Source organism: Aulostomus chinensis, chromosome 12 (genome assembly GCF_037954235.1).
Source record: "Aulostomus chinensis isolate RoL2024-O1b breed Wild chromosome 12, RoL_Achi_v1.0, whole genome shotgun sequence".
NCBI lineage: Eukaryota > Metazoa > Chordata > Actinopteri > Syngnathiformes > Aulostomidae > Aulostomus > Aulostomus chinensis.
In genome coordinates this window covers 3122804-3143635 of record NC_141331.1, presented here as the reverse complement: position 1 = coordinate 3143635, position 20832 = coordinate 3122804, and the positions used below count along the sequence as shown (strand labels likewise).

Here is a 20832-nt window from a genome sequence, read left to right as displayed (position 1 = left end):
TCCTAATGCTGCACTTCCGATCCCCGCTGTTGTTTCATCCTGCTGGGAAGTGAGCTTGACAGCATTGTCATCATCTCCAGCTGGTCAAACACGGCGCTGCAGCTGACCAGCGAGCAAACCTCACCACCTCACTCTCCTGCTCCGGCAAGTCAGAAGAACTGAGTGATTGCATTTGAAAGTGACGTTTTGACGAGGTGATAAGCTACGTCGGGGCTAAGTGGACCTCACGGCCTCTGTCATGCGTCAATGTCTGAGGGAGGAAACGTCTCGACTTGCTTGGCTGTCTTCCGCTGTCAGTCGCAGGGAAACAGCTGCTGGTGTAATTCCTGTGCTGACCTCCGCACAGCCACGCTGACCCCTGCTGATGCTTGTGTGAGCAGGACCGCCGCTGGGGCTCGTAGCTCGACCCCGATTGAACCGAAGTTTAACGGGTTGAACTGTGCATCCTCGCGACCTGGTAGCTGCTTTTATGTTCTTCATCAACGACCAGCGCGGTCGGAGGTGAAGCACCTTGCTGGAGGACACCACCCGGCGCTCAGACGGCGGCGTGGCTCTGACCTGCAGCCACCTGGTGTCCACTAATGACTCGCGTCTCCTCCAGAATGAGACCTGAAGTGAGGATTTAGCGGTAAATGATAGTGTTTACCAATCATAGCTCATCTTCTGTCGCTCCAGTGTGGGAGCGTCAACTCGTTTCCTCTCTGTCTAAAACTCGGAGGCATCTACGGCGTCTGGGGGACGCCTTCAACCATGGTGACGTCGAGTAAAGTGCATACATTTGCTGTTTTTCGTGTGAACTGAGCTCAGATGAAACGCACACACGGATGTTTCCTCCTTGTGGCGGCTTAAGTGAATAACACACAACATGCCTGTTGAGTGAGCAGCACACTGGCACGGCCTCCTCCCAGCAGGACGGACGCGGCGCCTGGTCCCTCCTTCCTCCGTAGAGAACGAGGCGTGACAGGAATCAGGAGGCCGTTCAGTTGATTCACTTCAGCGGCCATCTTAGAGGATGTCGGACTTCAGTGGGTTGTGATGTCAGGTTTTGAACCTCCAGTGTTTATGAACTTGCTCCAGTACTGAACACCTCTGCATCGCCCTGCACAGCTGGACTGATGACCACGGATGGCGGCTCCCAGGAGCCCCAATGTCGCAACGGTTCTGGCTCTGACATGCGGCCTCTGGTCGTTTCACTCACAGGCAGGTAACAGACGCGCCGACACTGTTGATGCAGCAGGCGACGACACGTAGGAGTCTGGCGCTAGTTTTGGTGATGTCATCCAGGTCCGGTGGCGTCGATGCTGCGAGCGTTCTTGTGTGGTGGTGATGAGCTGAATCTGTTGTGGCTCCTGCAGCAGAGACCAGTCCTGCACGCTCGTTCACCTCTTCACCTCCACCTCCTTTGTATTCTTGGTTCAATCACTTTGACTCCTAGTTTTCTTGTACCTTTGTCTCAGATGATCACAGTAGAAATACTGCAAACGTGAATGAGCCATGCACAACTCTGCCCCTGTAAGCCTGCTCACAGTAGACCAGCAGAGTCTGGATTCCAGGTGTGGGAGAGTCCCTCGCCACACTCTCAGGTCTAGGACGCTGGTAAATGATTGGTCAGAGTGGGATAACCCCTCCCTTCAAGTTCAACCCCGACTTCACCTGCTGGAGAGACTTCAGTGTCGATGATTCCGATGAGGTTGGTTGGACTTTGTCTTCCTCTGAGTGCCCCACCTGTCTCTCGTGTGTGTGTGTGTGTGTGTGTGTGTGTGTGTGTGTGTGTGTGTGTGTGTTTTAGACTGTAATGAGGTCAAGTCAGAGACATGGACGCGGCTTCTGGGTCTGATTATTGAAGCCGATGCTTGCATTCTTTCTCATCGCCAGCAGGGGGCCAAAGGCGGCCCTCACACCCATTGCCAGTGATACTGGCAGCTGTCTGGAGTCACGTGTAGTGAACTGAGCAGGAAAATGGAGAAATAACGGAGAAACGGCACAGAAGAGGTCAAGTTTGATTTAATCCGCTTCGTTCCGGATGGTTTAGAAAGCAACGCGAGCCTGAAGATGGTCACACTGAGTTTTTTACCTTTAGCAAACATAAAACTTCAACATTGACTTTCCTCTTGTAAATGTTTCTGTTGAACTCATAAATATTTGCACAGATTTATTGGACCCCTCACTTTTGGCTGTTTGTCATATTTTTGTGTTGCTCTTGGCGCGGCAGCGAGGGCTCGGGTGGGGGGTGTGGAAGAGACGCACCATCTGATGGTTCCCGGTTCCAGTCCAGCCTTTCTTATTTATCGCTATCATGCTGAAAGAGACGAGTGTTAAAGAGAGCGGAAAGAAAGCCGAGGAAATAAAACTGAAGAAATAACAGCGGCCATGAGTCGCGTGAGGGATTTTTAGAATTTGCTTTCCAAAATTGGAACCAGTGTTAAAGCTGAGGTTTTGAAGCTTTCTGAGGGACTCTAGTGGCTGATGTCATACTGCCAGGGTCCTCCTGTACAGTCCAGGGGTCAGGGTCTCTCTGGGTCAGGGTCAAGTTGAGATCTGGCCTCCCTCGACTGGTGGAAAGGGGAACTGCAGCAGTGGAGATTTTCTGCTGTGTTCTGGGTTCTATGGAGGCCCCCCCATGATTCTATTGAAGGTTAAAGAGTCGACGCCTCTGAGGGGGAGGAGGGACCCTGATCAGTGTACACGTGTTTGCGGTTTCCTCCGTGCTGTGACATCATCAGTGCAGGTGTGTTGCAGCTTCAGGCCCACCGCCGCCGCCACATGGAAGTATCTGATGTCAATAAACACCCTCTAATGAATCGATTATCTCCGTCGGCAGCTCGTTAGCCTCGGCTTGTGTGATACAGTCACTTCCTGTTAACCCGCCGCCACACGTGCACTTTATATCCTCTCTGCTTTGTCTACCTGCCGTGCGGCGCTGCTGCCGGGCCGCCCGGACGCTGTGTTTGATTTTCCACAGGTGAGTTCTTGTTTGAGACACCACCTGCCTCGCTGTGTTTGCTCTGCGCCAGGGAGGGGGGCCGCCTGGGAGATTCCAGAGGTCAAATGATTAAAATAAACCTTTCTGCATTTACTCACCTACCCACAGAAGACACGAGATACACTGCACTCGTGCGCTCATGTTATGAATTATGCAAAAAAATTGTAGAACGTAGGTTCAGTAGATCATGGAATGCGTTTCATGAACACTTTGAAACAAAAAAACACGCGCAGTCATGGTTTTCTTCACGTTTAGCGAGTAGCTTGAGGCTCCAGGCTCAGATGGCCTCTGCTCTCCTTCAACCTCCACAAACGCAACCATTCTTTAAACCAAGCTTCCACTTTAACTGTAATTCTGATTTTTCCATGTAAGTTCATATTTTATTCTTTCCATCTCTACTTTTTATCTTTTGCTTATAAAGTGCTTGGAATCCCTTTTTTCTTGTCCTGTATGAATCCTGCGTGAAGCTCTACAGCTCATGAAAAGTAACCCAGAAAAACTTTTTACTGAGTCTGTTTTCTGACATGGAGCAGATTTTTTTGCCTCATGGATCCGATGAGCTCACCTGGATGGCCTGGACCAGCCTGAAGCTGCAGCTCCATCTCTGGCCAGTAGAGAGCGGTGTTTGTCCAAAGACCAGCGCAGTGAGAGCTGAGGGTTAAGCTGCACAGTCGAGGCTTCCATGTGATGCATCTGCTGATGTGAGCTTGCTGACCCCGAGGTGAGAGCACGGGGAGCAGGAACCCTCCCCTCCTCTGCTGGAACCTGCCCGCGGGCCCGGCACAACAGTGGGAACCTTTCAGCATCGCCGGGAAACAACTTCTAACACCAGCATTGTCAACAGACTCTCATAAAACATTTGTAAACCAACCACACAGCCTCCAAATGTCAGATCTGGAAAAATAACACACACTTGTGATGTACACTTCCATCAGGACGACACACTCGGCCTGTCTCGTCACGTCCAGGTTTGGTTTCAACTGCAGAACCAATTCGGTGTCTGTCATTAGCCGCCACCTCCCAGGCAGCGCCGTCCGATTACAGCTCGCACGTTTCCGGATGGATTGACAGCGCTCTAATTAGTCGACTCATTACAGCTACAAGAACTTTCCAAATACCTCAGCGTGATCGGAGGTACGATGTAGAGGATGACAGCGAGACGGCAGCCCCCCCCAGTGAGTCATGACAGCACTGGCACATCAACTGTGTCAGTGTCACACAGGTGACGTCACCTGTAGATCGGGGGTCACATGTGGGTCTGGGTTTTTGACTGTCAGGTTTCATATTTGGTGTGTATCTTGACTTGCTGTGTGTCAGTTTCCCCTCGCCTCAGTCTCCTCCTTTTCAAAGAGTAACGGTGTAAAAACGGCGCTGAAGGACAATCACAGCTTGTCCTCTCCATTCCCCTGATGGACGGCTCCTCCTCCTCCTCTTCTTCTTCGTTGTCTCTACCGCCATCTTCTGTCCAAACCAGTTAATGGAAAGTCACCCGACTTCCTTTCCTGACGTGGGCGGCTCGGGCAGAAGCAGCCTGACGGGTAAATGGAGACTCAACGCTGCTCCAGGTTTTGCCTCTCAGACGCTTCAGTGTTTCATCAAGACGAGACAGAATCAGGGGATTAGTGGAGGAACCCAACACTCAGTGGGGAGCTTTCAGAGGGTCCAGCATTTACTGTACCCCCCCCCCCAAAAAAAAAACCTTTCTATACTGTAACTGCTGTTTAGGCACCACAGGCTACGTTCTCTCCCGTTGTTATGGAATGTGTCTTATTCAGACTGACAGCCAAGATGTTTCTGCTTGTCTGAGCAGGAGTCTGAGGAACCCTGCAGGGCTCTTGACTGTCTGTCTCGCTGTCTGTCTGTCTCTTCCTTTGTCTCTCTGTCTACCTGTCTGTCAGTCTGTCTCTCTCTCCCTCTCCCTCTCTGTCGCTGCAGGATTCTCCACTAGCCCGACAGACGCGGGTTGCTAGGGAGACGATTGGCTGGTTTTTGAGTGTCAGCCGGGGCGAGTTTATTCTTAGTTCCAGTATCTACAGGAACTTGAGTGACAAATTACTGCTTACTTTCCCTGTGAGGAGGTTCTTGTCTTCTTTTCCATTTTATCTTGTAAGCTTTGCTCTAAAGGGAAACCAGCCGTTGGTTGGGTTCCAGAGATGAAGGAGGACACCACTTGTGAGGGCTGAGTTCCATCAAGAGTTTTCTCCCGGCAGACAAGTGCGCCTCCTGCAAGCTTGTCATCGTTACGCATAATCAAAACGCACCAGATGCTTTCACCAAGTAAACCTTGGTCGTCCGCTCTAATGATCGGTTGGAGCACTAACAGGAGTCAGCTCACTAATTCATCTCTTCCTGCTGTTTGTTCTTGAGGAGGATGTTTGCAGACAGCTGCTCGTTAGTGTGTTCCAGTGGAGGGGAGTCGCCCTCAAAGCTGTTACTTTTTAGCTGTTGGAACCTTTTTGTGCGCATTGTAAAAACTCTTTTAAGCATCTGAACCCGTCGCGCTCAGACCTCTTTCACGCTTCAGTCTCGACTTTTACCATCATTGTCTTCTGAGACCAAAAACCCCCGGATTAAGGGTTTTCATACTCACGCGGGGAGGGGCATTCCTCGCTTTTTGGGGGTCTAAATGTCCCCCCGCCTCCGCGTGCCAGATATTTCGGACTAATCTGTAAAGCCGGTGTCTCTGTAGCTTGTCAGTGAGCTCTTTGTCTTGGTGATGAGGTCACATCGAGCAGCAGCAGCGCTGTGCTCACTCACTTACATGGTTCACTTGGTGAGGGAGAGCCAGCCTCCTCCGTCCGAGGCTGCTGAGCGTCACTCCCGGTCAGAGCATCCATCCAGGCCCCATCCTTGACCTCCACTCTCTGAGGTGCTGGTGGGGGGTGGGGGCTCTACTGCACAGCTTCGGTCCGGTTTACACAACTCTCCCACCATGTTTCACTCCAGAATTTCAATGTAACTGTCACATGATGCCTGGGGATGAACCGTCTCCATGGTGCTGCACAGAGGAATGTGTCCTCTCTGTACATTACTGAGCGAGCAGCGGCCGGCCGGGGCTCCGTGAGGCAGCTGACCTGAAGCAGTTTTATACCTCCAAATACTGTCATTTCATGAGGAATTTGCTCAGCGGGCGGAGTTACTCTGTCACAACCTGCCCCCACAGGTCCCTCCAGGACTACCTCTGCGAGGGGAAAAAAGGAGTTCTTTCCCTCCTAAGCTGATAGCGGCGACCTTGTGACCTCCATTCTGTTGGCCGACCCCCACCAGCCCTCATTCTCCCTGTGTCAGTGACACACATTCTCTGGGTGGAGATCTGAGAGATGTGAGAGGCGACCTCGCTTGAATCAAGCGCTTTGAGTCTGACAATTGTCCGTTTTGATGTGGCGTAGCGGTGAAGATGTGCTCTGTGTGTGTGTGTGTGTGTGTGTGTGTGTGTGTGTGTGTGTGTGTGTGTGTGTGTGTGTGTGTGTGTGTGTGTGTGTGAGAGAGAGAGAGAGAGAAAGAATTACAATGTTACATACAATTCTATGGCTGATTTATGCATTTTTTAAAATTGCCAAATATGGCAGAAATGAGAAAATAAGAAATAAATGTGAGAATTACTAAACAGGTCTGACTAGGTTCATTAAAGTTGTTCAATTTACTAGAATTATTTTAAGTGGATTTTCTCAACTGCCAAAAGAAATGGTGTTTTGCGTGTATTACGTGATGTTAGCCTCGACGTGAACAACCAGCGAGCAGCTCTGGATTCTCTCTGAAGAACAGTGGCTGGGGTGTAGGAGGCGGTGACTCTTCTTCAACGTTGAGGTCCGGGGTCGAGGATGATCTGCCGATGCTGTCACAAACGTTTCCTCCTGTGTTTTTATTGATGCGGTTGGCTCGGCCCCAGATGTATCGACGCTGCCGCTCACGCGTGACCTTCTGTGTGGCTGCAGCTCCACACTGATGACGGATGCGTGTGTGCAGCAACCGTGTGTTTCTGTCAGCATCTCGTTGTTTACACTGCTGCTCAGCTGTGACTGTAGTTGTGTGTGTGTGTGTGTGTGTGTGTGTGTGTGTGTGTGTGTGTGTGTGTGTGTATTTCAACCATATGTTAGCTTGTTCATCTTCTCTCAAGAGTGTCTGTTGGCTAATTTGTGTGTCATCTGAAACTCCCCCTTGGAGCTTGTAAAACCACTGAAGACGGAGACTCACGGCGAGAGGTCAACGACCCTCACTTGCTGAAATAACATCAGCAAAGGTGTGTGTGTGTGTGTGTGTGGGGGGGGGGGGGGGGGTTGCCAAAAGGCCCTCTGGTTGGGGACTCCAGGGATAGACCCTCATATTTTTGTATTGTCAACCTGTGCGTGTACTTTCTGGCCCAGTGTTTGTGCAGCAGTTACTCTTGCCCAGGTCAAACAACACATTGTCTTGTTAGCTGCAGCTGCAAACCCTTAAATGGCTGCCAGTGTCTAATAGATTAAGCTGCAAGTCCCATATTCCCAAAAGCTTCATACGCTGCACTGTGCGCTGATGAAATATACACTCCACTTATGAAATTCTATACGTCAGCACGGAGAGAAATACCACCCTGCAGTGACAGATAGCTGTGTGCCTTCGACCCCTGGTGGATTATGTTCTCTGGGTTTTGTTGTTGTTGTAATTAGCCGATCCGTCTTTCCCACCGCTGGTCTCAGCCCACAGACTCATTCCTGGTCTTAGGTTTCATCCTTTTGTCTGTGTTGAGAGGACAAACACCGGAGAGGTCTGCAGTTTCAGGTCGCTCGCACCTCAGGTCAAAAATGTCTCGTAAATTCATAGTAAAATGCAAGAACACGGGGGTTTTACTAACAGATGAAAGTGTGCATCATCGCAGTGGAAAATCATGACAGGATGAATTCAGTACTTGATCCCCATAGATTTATTCTTTTATGAATATTGATATGATGGATGTCAAGATAAGAGAACCAGAATTTCCATTAAAGTATGTTCCCTGACCGGGAATCGAACCCGGGCCGCGGCGGTGAGAGCGCCGAATCCTAACCACTAGACCACCAGGGACTGTATGAAAGCTCCTCCCCTTTGGGTTCAGCTACCATGCAACCAACCGTCATTTTCTTTGTCAGTTGATGTTCAGATACTTTCTTGATTGTTGGATGTCAAATTTTTTCACATTTAGTCCTTAAAATATCAGAAAATTGGACTAAACATGAATCAAATCCTGACATGACCTCCAAAAAAGTCTCGTTCGGTCCACGACCCCAATATACTCAGAGTATGATTCTAGAAATACTGTCGTAGACGCCACGACTTGGAACATATTCACGTAAGATTCCACAAGATTCCTACACGCCTCCGCACGCCCGTGTAGGATTTTTATTCTCCAGAGAAACATTTTCTGTGCATTTGAGTGAACTGACCCTTTAAGTGAGGAGGAATCCCTGCTGGGATTATGGTCCTCTTGTCAGCAGGCGACCAGCATGTGAACTGGGGTGAACAAAAGTTCTTCCTCAACTGTACACGAGTTGTGTAGAGCAGTAACTTCCACCGCCGTCGCCGCCGCATGAATAAATTAGCCAGAAACTTGACATCCCGTGTTTACGGTAGGGAAGACGGATGAGTCCCACCAGATGGACGTCAGCAGCATAGCGGCTGTCTGGAGTTTGGGAAACACATGTTTTTGTCTGCATTCAAGTCCAGCTGAAACAGCATGTAGAGTCTGACTGCTGCACAATGTCATACTTTTAGATCAAGTTCAGCTAGAAAGGCGGGAAATAAAGTTAGGTTGTCATATGAAGTGAGCGCGGTGACAGTCGTGTCCCCGCCTGTGCCTCGTACCGTCTCCTCTCATGCCTCCCTGGTCGATTCTGGGCCTCAGACCCCTGACGTGGGAAGTTTGAAGTGCAGAACAGCCAAAGATTCATCAATGCTAGCTAGCTAACGTAGCTCTGCTGCGAAAAGCTGAAGATTGATTGACAGGTGGTTTGAAATGAGATTCTGACATAGAAATACAAATAAATTGAGAATTTTTTTCTTTTTTTCTTTGCGTGATGAAGGAACTCATCCGTTCCTTAGAGATCAGCGCAGCCAGCAAATACGACTTCATAGAATTTGATTCATTTTTCAGCACTAAAGCCAAAGCCCTGGTGAGGTTGTTCCTGATATTTGTGGTCCGTCTGACTCTTGGGAGTTTTGGCGCTTGCACGTTTTCTTCCGCTTCCTTCAACACACTGTAAACCTTTCAAGTTACAACTGTAATTACCGCTTCCAATTACAAATGTCACTCTGGAAAAGGCGGAAATCTTCTGGCTGTGCTGTCATAATGACTCCTGTAGTTTAGACATGAAAGCAGCGCTGCAAAGAGAGACGTGGAGATTCTGACGCAGGTATGCTGGGAGGATTACCTGCGCTGCTCCAACTGTCACTCCTCTGCTGTTCCCGCGTGTATCCACCTCCTGTCGGGATTTTCCATACCGAAGCAGAACTTCTCCTCGCACCTTGACGAGGTGGCAGGTACATGCTTGGCCACCCAGGTACGGGCAGGTTGGCAGGTGTCCCTTGACGACATTCTTAAGATGCGTGGGTTAAGACGCTCTTCTGTTGGTGTTTATGTTGTTGACTCTCATGTGAGCAGGAAGGGAAGTGAAGCGAAGTTTTCCATGAATGTAGAGGTGGCCCGGAACGTGCCGTTCGCGTGTGTGGGGGGGTGTTAGTACCAGATGAAGTCGTAGTCTTTGCTGTACCACCCGATGGTCCTCGCCATCATGGCCTCTGCTGGTATTAAAGGATTCGCTGACTGACTGGTGTCCCTCGTCCCCGGAACCAAACGAGAAAATAACTAACCACGCCAGTTAGCTCAGCGCGCTGATCGGTCATGGATGGGACGCGTTAGCGTAACATTTGTTATTAAATAACGATGCCCAGGTGATCTCAAGGCCAATCTCCTCTGTAATGAAGCCCAAGGATTCATTCGAGAGGCTTTCTGGAGTTTATGGCTAATCATTACCTACCAGAAAACAGAGTTTACTACCTCATGGTTTATTAACGAAGTCCCAACTATAAACCCTGTTTATTTTGGTTTACAGACTTACAAAAGTTGACTTGAAACACTTAGTTTGTCTGGTGGTAAAACAGGTCAGCTTGTGGGGGCAGCAGCCTGCTTTTCATGTTCCCTGTTTATTTTTCTTCTTTGTTCTCAGAGGGTTTTTTTTTTTTTTAGGTAACCTTGAAACCAGAATTTCCCACAGAAAAGTGTCATTACCTCGGCCAAGGGGGTTGTGTTTTCACTGCCGCTGCTTGGGTCACTCAGTTGATATGTCTATCTGACTCGCAGCAACAAAAATAAGAAAAAATCCCAGCCTCTAGAAACCCGATGGAAGGATGCAGAATGAGTAAAGCAATATTACATTTACAACTGGCTGCAGGTCCAAGGTTTGATTGTTCAGCTATGATTTGAAGCATTTTCTCCTTAGCAGTCCTGCTTTGGTGCTTTTATGTTGCCCAACTGTAGAAAGACAGAGTGCCTGGCGTAAGTCACTCAGCCCGGAAGGTGGACTGTACTTGCTGCAGCCGACCTCATGGGCACAACTTATGATCGAAAACCACAGATGTTCCCATCTTAGGAGCGTTCTCACTGAACTAATTTAGTGGAACATCTCTACCTCTTTTTCTTAAAGGAACAATCACTCCTTTGAAAAAGCCACACAGACCCCAGCGATCACAAGTCCCTTCGTCATGTTGGCCCACAGGAAGCGGGATTTCATGTGACTCAACACAGTATTTCTCTTTCATAAAAGTTTACCTTTGGGTGAGAAGTGTGACAGCTGCCTGGGTGTTATTTTCTGGACTGTGTTACAGTTAAATGGTTAACTAGTCCAATTATCTGATGGTTGCTCAGCTTCCCCTCTTTGTTAGACCAAACAAACAGAACCTTGCAGACAGGGGTCACCGACGATCCAGGTGAGCCCAGGACGGGCAGAACGCTGCAGCCATCAACGTCTGGAACCTCCGTGTAGGAACGAATTCATGCCGAGTGCAATTTAGCTCATCGGTGCAATTCCAGAGACGCATTTTTGTGTTCCTTCAATGACTTAAGCGGCTATTAGCTGACAATTGGGGTCTCTGACTCATCCGATAAACAGAGAAACCAGTCAGGGCAGGACAGACAGACCTGGATTACTGTGCAAGGGCAGAGCGCTGAAGCCTTAAACTGATCGGCACCGTGTGACCTGGCAAAGATGGAGCTTTGCTAACTGCAAACATTTCCCTCAGTCCAGAGGCCTGAACCGTAGTCATCTGGTGTAAAAGGTGGGGCTGTGTATTTTTGCTGTCATCCCTTATTAGATCGTATCTTAAACGGTGAATGTGGGCTATCACAGCAAAGACATTTACCAGAAAAGACTGTTTTGCGTTGCATCATGGGAAATCAGTGGCTTTGGGGCTCACTTGTTAGAGGCACTTGGGAGTTTTTTGTCATTTCGCATTTTTGTTTTGTCACTACGGAGTTATAATCTGTAACAGATGACAACAAAACTACGTGTCTGTCAGCCAAATATCTATTTTTGCCAACATTTATCATCACCCATATATAATAGAACATCTCGCTGACATCTGTGTCATATCTGATGCTGCAGAGAGAGATGAATATCTCCGCCACCGTGAGGCGTTTCCCATGTGAATAAGGAAAGTTGGGCTTGAGCAGAACGTCGGGAGGCAACAGGAGCAGCAGCCAGCTGAAGAGGCTGGGCTGGCTGGGGTGTTTGCAGCCTTAAATCTAATGATCTGTCTCAAATTAGCTTTTGCTCACCAGAATCGTCTGTAATTGATGACATTGTTGCAAAATGAATGGAACTAATTAAAGAGAATTCTTCCCAGCTGCTCACATACCAAACCTTCACCAGAGGGTGAAATAGTTCTCATTTGAAAACTTAAATCAACCAGTCATACCTTTCGCTGCCTCTGCACTTTCACGGTACCCCCCCCCCCCCCCCCAGTTTGATCTGTACTTTCTTTTTTTTTCCATCATGTTTCAACAAAGAGGGCAAGTCGAGGGGGAACAAATTGTCGTCCTCTGTAAAACACTGAAAGCATCAGTATCGCACTCTGAAAGGCAGGGCTGCCGTTGTTCTAAGGTATCAGTCAGCAGGAGAGATAGCTTTTCAGTGCTTGGACAAAAGGAGGAGGAGGAGTTAGGAGGAGGGGGGCGGCCAATAAGGAGCCCACCTCCTCCAACTCTCCCTCTCTACTCTTTTGAATGGGGTGCGCTCTCATTTTTCCTCTCTGCAGAGGGAAGTGTGTAGAGCTGGTGGAAGTGTGTGTGTGTGTGTGTGTGCGTGTGTGTGTGTGAGGAGTGTTGAGGCTGTGTGGACATGTCATAGTTCACGCAGGGATCCTGATCAAGTGGGTGGACGTGGTCAACCTTATACCAAAGATGAGGGCCCGGTGTGAAGTTCTGTTTTTGGTGAGCATGTGGGTGGTCTCCTCTGATGCTTGGTTTTGGTCCTGGACTGGAACCACAACTTTGCCTCCAACATTGGACCATGAGGGGTCTGGCAGTCCTTCAGGGAGTGGAGAACCCCCAAGAGAGAATATTGCACATGTTGAGATCATTGATGGGGGACCTCAGAAAGCCGGGCTGACATGGAATGAGACCACTGAGGCTCCTCGACTGACCACTGTCACACCTGCGACCCGGCGCACATCAGGAAAGGCCACAGCACACAAACCTGGTAATGACGCGTCTTTACTAACGGGTATGGGTTCTGGAGGATCTGATCATTTACTTTTGACAGCAAATGCGCCTGGGATGGAGTCTGAACTATCATCCGACTCTGGGTCAGGGCTTTGGTCTGAATCAGGATATGCGGCTGAGACTAGCTGGGGATCAGGATTTGAAATACAAGTGTATTCTGAGGAAAACCAGCCCATTGACCACACAGGGGTAGGAAGTGGAGGTCATTTCCAGAGTCACGAGCTCCAAAAGATCCAAAAGAACATTTTGGTTGTTGGTAAGGAGACGGATGAGAGCCGTAGTCTTGGTAGCGCAAAGTCAGAGGAAAATCTAGATTATTCTGGCGAAAGCCACAGTGGCAGCTCCAGTTTAAATGGCTTTAATGTAACTGAAGATGCAACCAGTGGAGGTTTCCGCACACTAAATGTAGGCGGCAGCAACTCAGAAGAGACCATCCTGGTCCCTAAAGACAACCAACGTGTGGAAGTTGCTCGCTTACCAGCTGGCGAATCACCTGTAAACCAGGAAGTTTCCCCTAGCACAGTGCTAAAGATTAGCCAAGAACCCTCTACAGCCCTAACGCCAGGTGAGGAAGTGTTAGTCCAGCAGCCACCAATAACTAGCAAGATGATACCCAAAGCTACCCAACATCAAGGCTCTCATCCGGCGTCAGCCACTAGCCACACAACGATAGCCCACCACGTTGGTCAGATCTTAAATGCTACAAAAACACCAGGTCAGAAACAAGATGGTTTGGCTTCAGCTGACGGTGACGCAGACGTAGATAAATCAGGGTCCGCCGCTGGACCCCCCCAGTGCTTGCTGGTGGATACGGCTCTTCCCCTCTGCTCCGACATGACCGGGAAGAGCTTTGTTGTACCCAATCACCTGAACCAGACCAGCGTGGAGGACGTCCGGGCACTGCTGAACCAGTGGGCCTGGCTGGTGAGGTCACGCTGCCACCATAGTTTGGAGTGGTTTTTCTGCCTTCTCTTGGTACCCAAGTGTGGCTCTCAGACGCCGGTGTTGCCTTGCCGGAGTTTCTGTGAAACCTTGCGGGACAGTTGCTGGATGCTCCTGGATGAGGGACGCTTCCCCGTGGAGTGCCACACTCTACCGGAGGACCAGGATGATGATGGGTATCAGTGCTTGTCTGTTAGTAACCAGAAAGGTAATCATTGGTTCAAATGAATCCGAATTTTTGGGATTCATTTTTGAACCAGTTTTGAAAGTTCCCCACTCCCCAGTCTGTCCGGTGTTTGCACCCAACCCCCCCTCCCAAAGCACTAAAGTTGATCCCGGTCAGCGACAGTGACTTTAACAATGTTTCTGGTTCCCACGCCCAGCAAAAACGATTAAGAGGACAATGTGGCATGAATTGGGTTTGCTCATCCTGCTACGATGTAACACGCACGCGTCCCGCTCCTCACCTGGTGCATGCATGTGTTTTCTTTGTCTGGTAGATTGCATGTAATTGACTACTTGAATGTCATTAACACACACACACACACACATACACACACACACACACACACACACACACACTGGAGTTTGTGGCCCTTTACAAACCTCCAATGAAGGTTCAGAACAAAAGACTGAGTTATTCTGCACCTCTGTTTCCCAGTGTTCATTCCATAATCCAGATTATGGTGACATCAAATTAGATAACCATGTGTTCATACTAAACATTCCTTATCTCTTCTAATGGAGGTGCACTTAATCTTACTGGTTTTAGAAGCTTCACTATATTGGCATCAGATAGAGGCCCGTCTCCTACCTGGAAGTTGTGCACGAAACAGATACTGGTGGATTTGCATGTCTCCTGACAAGGCAGCTTGATGTGCAGCCGCCCGGCCATGACTGACCATGGTTGTCATGCACGGGAAGCCGTCGTGTTCGCATCAGTGATTTTCAACAGGATGTCATGTTGCACAGATGTTGATGTGAGGCTGGACGATACTGACAGCTTTGAAAGTTTCAGTAACTTTGGAAAAACGCGAAAAAGTCAGAAAGAAGTGGATTCAAGACGTGTCTCTGCAGTCTGGAGCGATGCTGAGCTCTACTCTCTGTTTGAAAGAGGCAGTAAAAGAGATGGAGCATTGTGTACATTAAGGATTCATGATAAACAAATATCAGTAGGCTAATAGCTGTTTATCTCCTGGTGTAATAAACTGATGTTAATCACCCTAAACAAGCGCAGCTCGCGGCCTCAGGAGTGGGCTAATGACGGAGGGAATGACTCATGTGTTTACTGGCTCTACAGAGGCCTGAGCCACATGTCGGCGTCGTGTACACTGCATCAAACAATGCAGTATTAAAAACCAGTTACAGAGAGGATGCTGCCTTTGAAATTGTTGCCAGCTGCAAAGCTTAACCCCTGTGACTGCCCGGCACGCTCAGATCTCTCAGTGTCTTTTTACAGCCTCATTATCTTTCTGACAGCTTGTTGCAGCGACGGGCACGAGTGGACAAACTGTCTCTGGTTTCCAGTGACAGATCACGGCCCAAATAGACGTCTTAGAGACGTGTAACTTGGTGTTGGTTGGCATGCAAAAGAACTGAGTTTTCCTGCATCGCGAGTGTCAGGGGTGGCAGCGAGAATTCTGACTGACTCAAGACCGCAGGATTGGCTCTGCTTGGCCTTCATGACTCAGCTTTTCACGTTAAATTTAATCATTTAAAAAGTTCAGTGCTGATGTCAGTTACACGTGTGAGATAAATTTCAGCAAAGATCAAGAGAGATCAGTCCTGACATTGCAAACAGCCCGAGGCAGGTTAATTAGCGTGGTCCTGGCTCCATCTCCAGGAGCTGGTGAAGCAGCAGGCATGTGTGCTTGTGATACATGGAGGAGCCTCCAGCTGCAACTGGAGTGTTTTCAGTCAATCAGTCCAGAGAGAGGTTTTATCTCTGAGCGCTGATACTCTGCTCTCATCTTAGGGAAGTGAATCTGACGTGTGCGCGGCGGAGCCCAGCTCTGTTCACAACCCTGCTCTCTGTTCAGTTTGACAACTTGAAGTGATCCTGTGAGGGTGTGCAGACAAAAAGACACTTTTAATGCTGTCTTTGTTTGTTTGTTTATCAGCACAGTTTGAGTGTCCTACTGCATCCTCAGTCCGCTCCAACACCCTGATCAGAGCCCCCACCAGACAGTTGCTGGGGAGTTTCAGACACCTCTCACTACCTGAATGCTCGGGAGCAGGGCTGCACTCTCCGATGGCTTTAGGCTCTAATGCACCCCCCCCCCCCCAACTACATCATTTAATTATTACCTATCATGTAAGAATGTCGGATGATAAATCTTCTTCAGCAGGCCTTTTGGGTGAGTTTCAAACAAGGACCGTCCTCGCCAGGCACTAAAATATTGGAATGTAGTGTATTAGATTTGTGTATATGAGAGATTAATGTGGGAAAAGATAGCACAGGTTGGTGTGTGTGTGTGTGTGTGTGTGTGTGTGTGTGTGTGTGTCTCTCTCTCTCTCTCCAGACGCTGTAGGAAATCTGTCAGATGTGATTCCTTTACTACGGGGGGTAGTAAGACAGGATTGTTAAAGCACAATAGCTCCTTTAATGATGTTTTTCCATGGTTACCAGTCTGTTGCTTGAAAGATGAGCAGTCATTCATATCAGGGTCTAGAGGTCAGCGGCAATTTATTTCCATCAGTTCCTGATGGTCAAACCAGAGCCTGTCTCAGAGATGTAATTACTTTCTGTCTGTTTGAGCTGTTAAACTGAAATGAACCGGCTAGAAAAGACCAAAAGAAAGTGTTCCTGTTCTATTGAATATATCTGCAGCTCTGTTTTGTACACCATTACGGCTGATCTGACACTAATTTGTAACACCCTGGTTCAGTTGAGCCAACACTGATATTCTATCTCGTGACAGAACGCTCCGACGCTGGCTCCTGCTCTTCTGTCAGCTTCTTGCCAGGGAATCGCTGGAGTTGGCTCACAGGAGGGTTCTAATTTTGGGTACAATGTAGTCCAACTCATTTACAGCCCGAAACTCATTGCCCTCTTTGGCTTTTGTGGCAGTAATAGAAAACTGAGGAGGCGGGGTTGTAAAACAGCCCAGCGTGTCCCCCCGTGGATATATTCTCTTCCAAAAACTGACTTCACGAAGGTATGGAGGCGTGTGATGAAGCCCCAAATGTTTGCCGACAGTTAGAGAATCTGGTTGGAAACTCGAACTGGAATCGTGTTACCTTTTCTCTCCAAATGTAAAATACACATTCTCTGTTTTTCCGGTCTGAGAGTTGCAGCTCGGGTCAAGTCACATCCCCCCGCATGGACTCGATGGGCTGTAAAGCGCTCCTCAGCCTGATGTCTCTTCGGGGGTTTCAGGGATGTGAATGACAGGTTCTTGTTGGTCGACCTGTTGGAGGCTTTACAGAAAAGTCCGTCTGCTTTCAGAAACGTTGGCTTATATTACATGTAAACGTTAATCACAGCCTTATTGATCCTGCTGGTCCTGTAACAGCGCAGAGATGATGGGAGAGCGGTTACATAAATGAGGCACGTACAGCTCCGACAAACATTTGCGTCTAAAGGAAAAGAACAAAGAAGATAGAACAAGAACAGCATTTCTTACCTTGTAACAGGTTAATAAACATGTCACATTTGGTAGTGTCGCCAGCTACTATTCCTCAAGTTGAAAATATTGTTTATTTTATCAGGTCTGCTCAAGGTGGGAATGTTACGCCACTGTTACACCGAGCGCCATCGCTGAGATTACTCCTCCTAACCAAGTTAATAACCGTAGTTGAGAGGAGAGTTGGAGGGCTGGTGACGCTTCACCGTCGGCGCAGAGCTGCCATGGTGGAAGCAGAGTATTTTGCTGCAGCTTCAACTTGCCATGATGCCGTCGCGTTACATGTGACGCCTCTGGTTGCTCCAAGTCAAGGGAATACGCCGGAGTGGCGCTACACCGGCCTTGTTTGGTTCTGTGTGAGCACGGGTGTCACAATTGTGGTCTAATTTCTACAGCGATATTGTGGATGTAATGCATTTGTTCCAGTGGAACAAGTCAGCGCTTTATCCTAACATTTATTTGATCCCATCAAATTCCTGGGAGAGATTTTACGCTGCAAAGCATTTCAAATGACTGCCTTTGACAGAGAGAGATCGAACGCTCAAGATCAAAGAGCAGAAACTGAACACAACTGCCTCCCCATGTGACCACGTTGAATTTATTTCCCTTTTAAATCAGTTGTCTGACAAACACCAGACGCATAGTTTATGCTGCTAATGCATTATAATTGCAGACATTTTTATTTTATTTATAATCACACGACATGTATTTTTCTGGTTAGTGGTAGCGGGCACGCCGCACAGACCACCAGCCAGCCTTCTGCAAAGCGAGAGAAGAGATTATTGCTCTTGCCCGTGGGCCTCCGGGGACGTTTAAACGGCAGTGGCGAACTGTCTGTAAAACCTCAGATTTCTGGGACGATCCAGATGTTGAGATGTTTTCCCGTGGATTATACAGGACCCTGAATATAGTGTATACATCTCTCACCGTATATACAGCTTCATCAGCAGGGTATCACAAACAGTGGTACCCCATGTAGGAATGTTGGGAAATAAAAACAGGGGAAAAAAAGAGCAGTAGTAGGTTCAAACCAGAACCATAAACCCAGCGCTAGTCCATTCATCAAAGGTGCTTTTCTATGCCGAGTGTTCCCGGAGCTGTCATCGGCTAACAAAGACCTGAAGTGCGATTGCAATTAAAATGCTAATGGTGAAGTCTCTGTATAGGCAACAATTTTTTGATCATTAGGAATGAATGATTGGCTGTCCCATCACTGACAATGCAGTAAAGGCTTTCCTTTGTAAGAGCAGAACCTTTTCAGCAGTGTTGGATCTGCCAGTGAAGGATTATTTACTGTCTCCAGCTTCCTGTGTTTTGTGTTGTAGTTTTTGTTTTGTTTTTTATATGTATGAAGTGAAAGCTCATGGGATTGCGAAAATCACTTCTTTGGCAAATAAAAATTTATGAGACTTAGACATATTGTTCAAGAAGATCATCTCCACTGATGGACACCGTTTTAATGTTTTTTGAAGTGTCAATCCAATTGTTAGCGGTCCGAAGCTAACGTTAGCTAACGGCCCGATCACGTTGGTAGCCTCCTTTAGCCACCTCTTAGCAAAACTGGGAAATTCACAAGTGTGGTATTGTGCTTAAATATTTTTCTCCACAGGAAAAAACAAAACAAAGAACATGTTGGTGCATCAAACGGAGAGTTCCCTCAAAACGCTGCTGGAGCTTCACAGGAAAATTGAACAGTAATTTCCCAAACAGCTGGAGTGAATGAAAAACAAAAACACAACAAAACCATAAATTGCCTCCGTGCTGCTCATCCTGAGTAATGGAAGTGACTGAATGACTGAATTTCAATAATTCTTAAAGTAGTGCGAGCCACAGACTTTCTTTCAGGCGTCTATTCGAAAACCCATAAACTTTTGAGACGCGCTGGGATGTTCCACAATGCTGACTTTTCTCCATGTTTTTGGATTCTCTACGCTGTTCAATAGTTCTTCAGAGGACCAACAAGTGCACATCTGTTTTGGGCAGTGATGAGTCACAGGCGAGACGCTTCCCTAATGAAGGGTTTGGGGATGGTAGATTCACTTTTACAGGACGTCTGCCGCTCATTGGAAAGACAACACTCTATAGAAAATTGGATGTATGAATTGCGTGGGGGGGGGGGGGGGGGCTGATGATACAGTGAAGAGACGATAGTTTGGAATGCTGCATGCTGAGGGACAGCCATGCTCTGCTTAAAAGATTGGGCCCCACATTCCAGCTTGTTACGCTCCATGACGTTTAATCTGCACAAAAATCAAGTATTTTTTATGACCAGACGCTAGTTATGCTCAGCAAATTGTATGTTTCTGTCACATTTTAGCGGGAAGTGAGTTGCAGCCAGTTCAGACATTTCATTCATGACAGAATAAAGTCATTATCATTGCTTTTCACGGCAGAAAGATCCACCGTTCAGGATCGGTTATGGAGCACGATCGCTTTGGGAAAGAAAAAAAAAAAAGTCCTACATGAACAGAAGGATTGCAAATTCCAATAGTGTTTGTTCACATGATGGATCCGCCACTCTTTTCTCGTCCGGTGGAGAGTGTACATAGAAGGAAGACAGGTTCAGACATGCGAACGCGGGCCGAGCCAAGAGACCCTCCAGCTCTCTCATTCTGGCTCCATCACCGTAAACATCTGGTCGGCTGGGCGCAAATGACAGTTCATTGTTAACAGCCCAACGCGCAACAGTCGAGAAGCCACAGTTGATCTTTGGCTACATCTGCGCTAATAAAGTGGTGCTGGAATGAGTCCTGAAACCTGGAAATAAGTTAGCGCCCTGGAATATCTGCTTCCCTCATCTGGAAATCTGTGAGTTTCCAGTTGTCAAAATAAAAGGATATATCATATGCTGACGTGTGATATTTTTTTGATGTAAAAAAAAACAACAACAATGAAAACGACCAGAACCAAAAACCGTGAGAGGATGTTTTTATGCCGAGTTCTGGTTCGACGCAGGATTTTCAAGTTCTGGGTGAGTTTTTGAGTTTTGAGCATTTCTGAGCAACGTGTGAATTCGTCAGCTGCTCAAGTTTACACTTTCAATCAAGAATGTATTACTGGACAGTGACATCTTACATCTGTCCTTTCAGATCTGCATGCTTATAACAGAATCTATTGGAAACACGCACACAAAAAAAACAACCCAAAAACGTGAAGTACTTTCACTGCTGTCCTGTTGCAGCTTGACTTGGCCTTCTGTTGGCTCAGACTAGAAAGCATCTTTCATCCTGGGGCAGTGTGCCGGATATTCAGACTTGTATTGATGGTCGTACAGCAGAAACTGGGACCCCGGGTTCAGCTAAACACCTCGTGTGTTTAAGCTCTGAACAAAGCCAACTGTCGACCCCGCTGATCTCCAGCACTCATGGCAGCAGGGAGGCTTTGAACCGACCGATAGAGCCTGAATCGTAGTCACCAGGTGGTGAGCCAAAGCACGTCTTCAAAGACGAACAAAGTGACAAGAGCTGTCTCAAAACAGCAGTTTTCTTTTTAACACGAGGAAACGTTACAGATGATCAAAGTCAGAAGGCTTCAGTTTAATCATCGTCGTC

At 47.9% G+C, this 20832-nt stretch overlaps 1 protein-coding gene and 1 non-coding gene across 4 annotated transcripts in view; one reads left to right on the top strand and one right to left on the bottom strand.

The window, feature by feature from the left end:
• col18a1a (collagen type XVIII alpha 1 chain a) overlaps positions 1–20832 on the top strand; it is a 71885-nt gene that overhangs the window by 23787 nt on the left and 27266 nt on the right. Inside the window, exon 1 of one of the 3 annotated variants that reach the window (XM_086219670.1) lies at positions 12257–12690. The exons of the other annotated variants lie outside the window; for them this stretch is intronic. Coding sequence (XP_086075796.1) covers positions 12393–12690 — 298 coding nt within the window. The 5' untranslated portion in view covers positions 12257–12392. Of the gene's footprint in view, positions 1–12256; positions 12691–20832 lie in introns of those variants that run through there. 3 annotated transcript variants of the gene reach the window in all.
• On the bottom strand, positions 7952–8023 carry trnae-cuc (transfer RNA glutamic acid (anticodon CUC)). Its single transcript has one exon. It is a non-coding gene; the product is annotated as a tRNA-Glu (tRNA).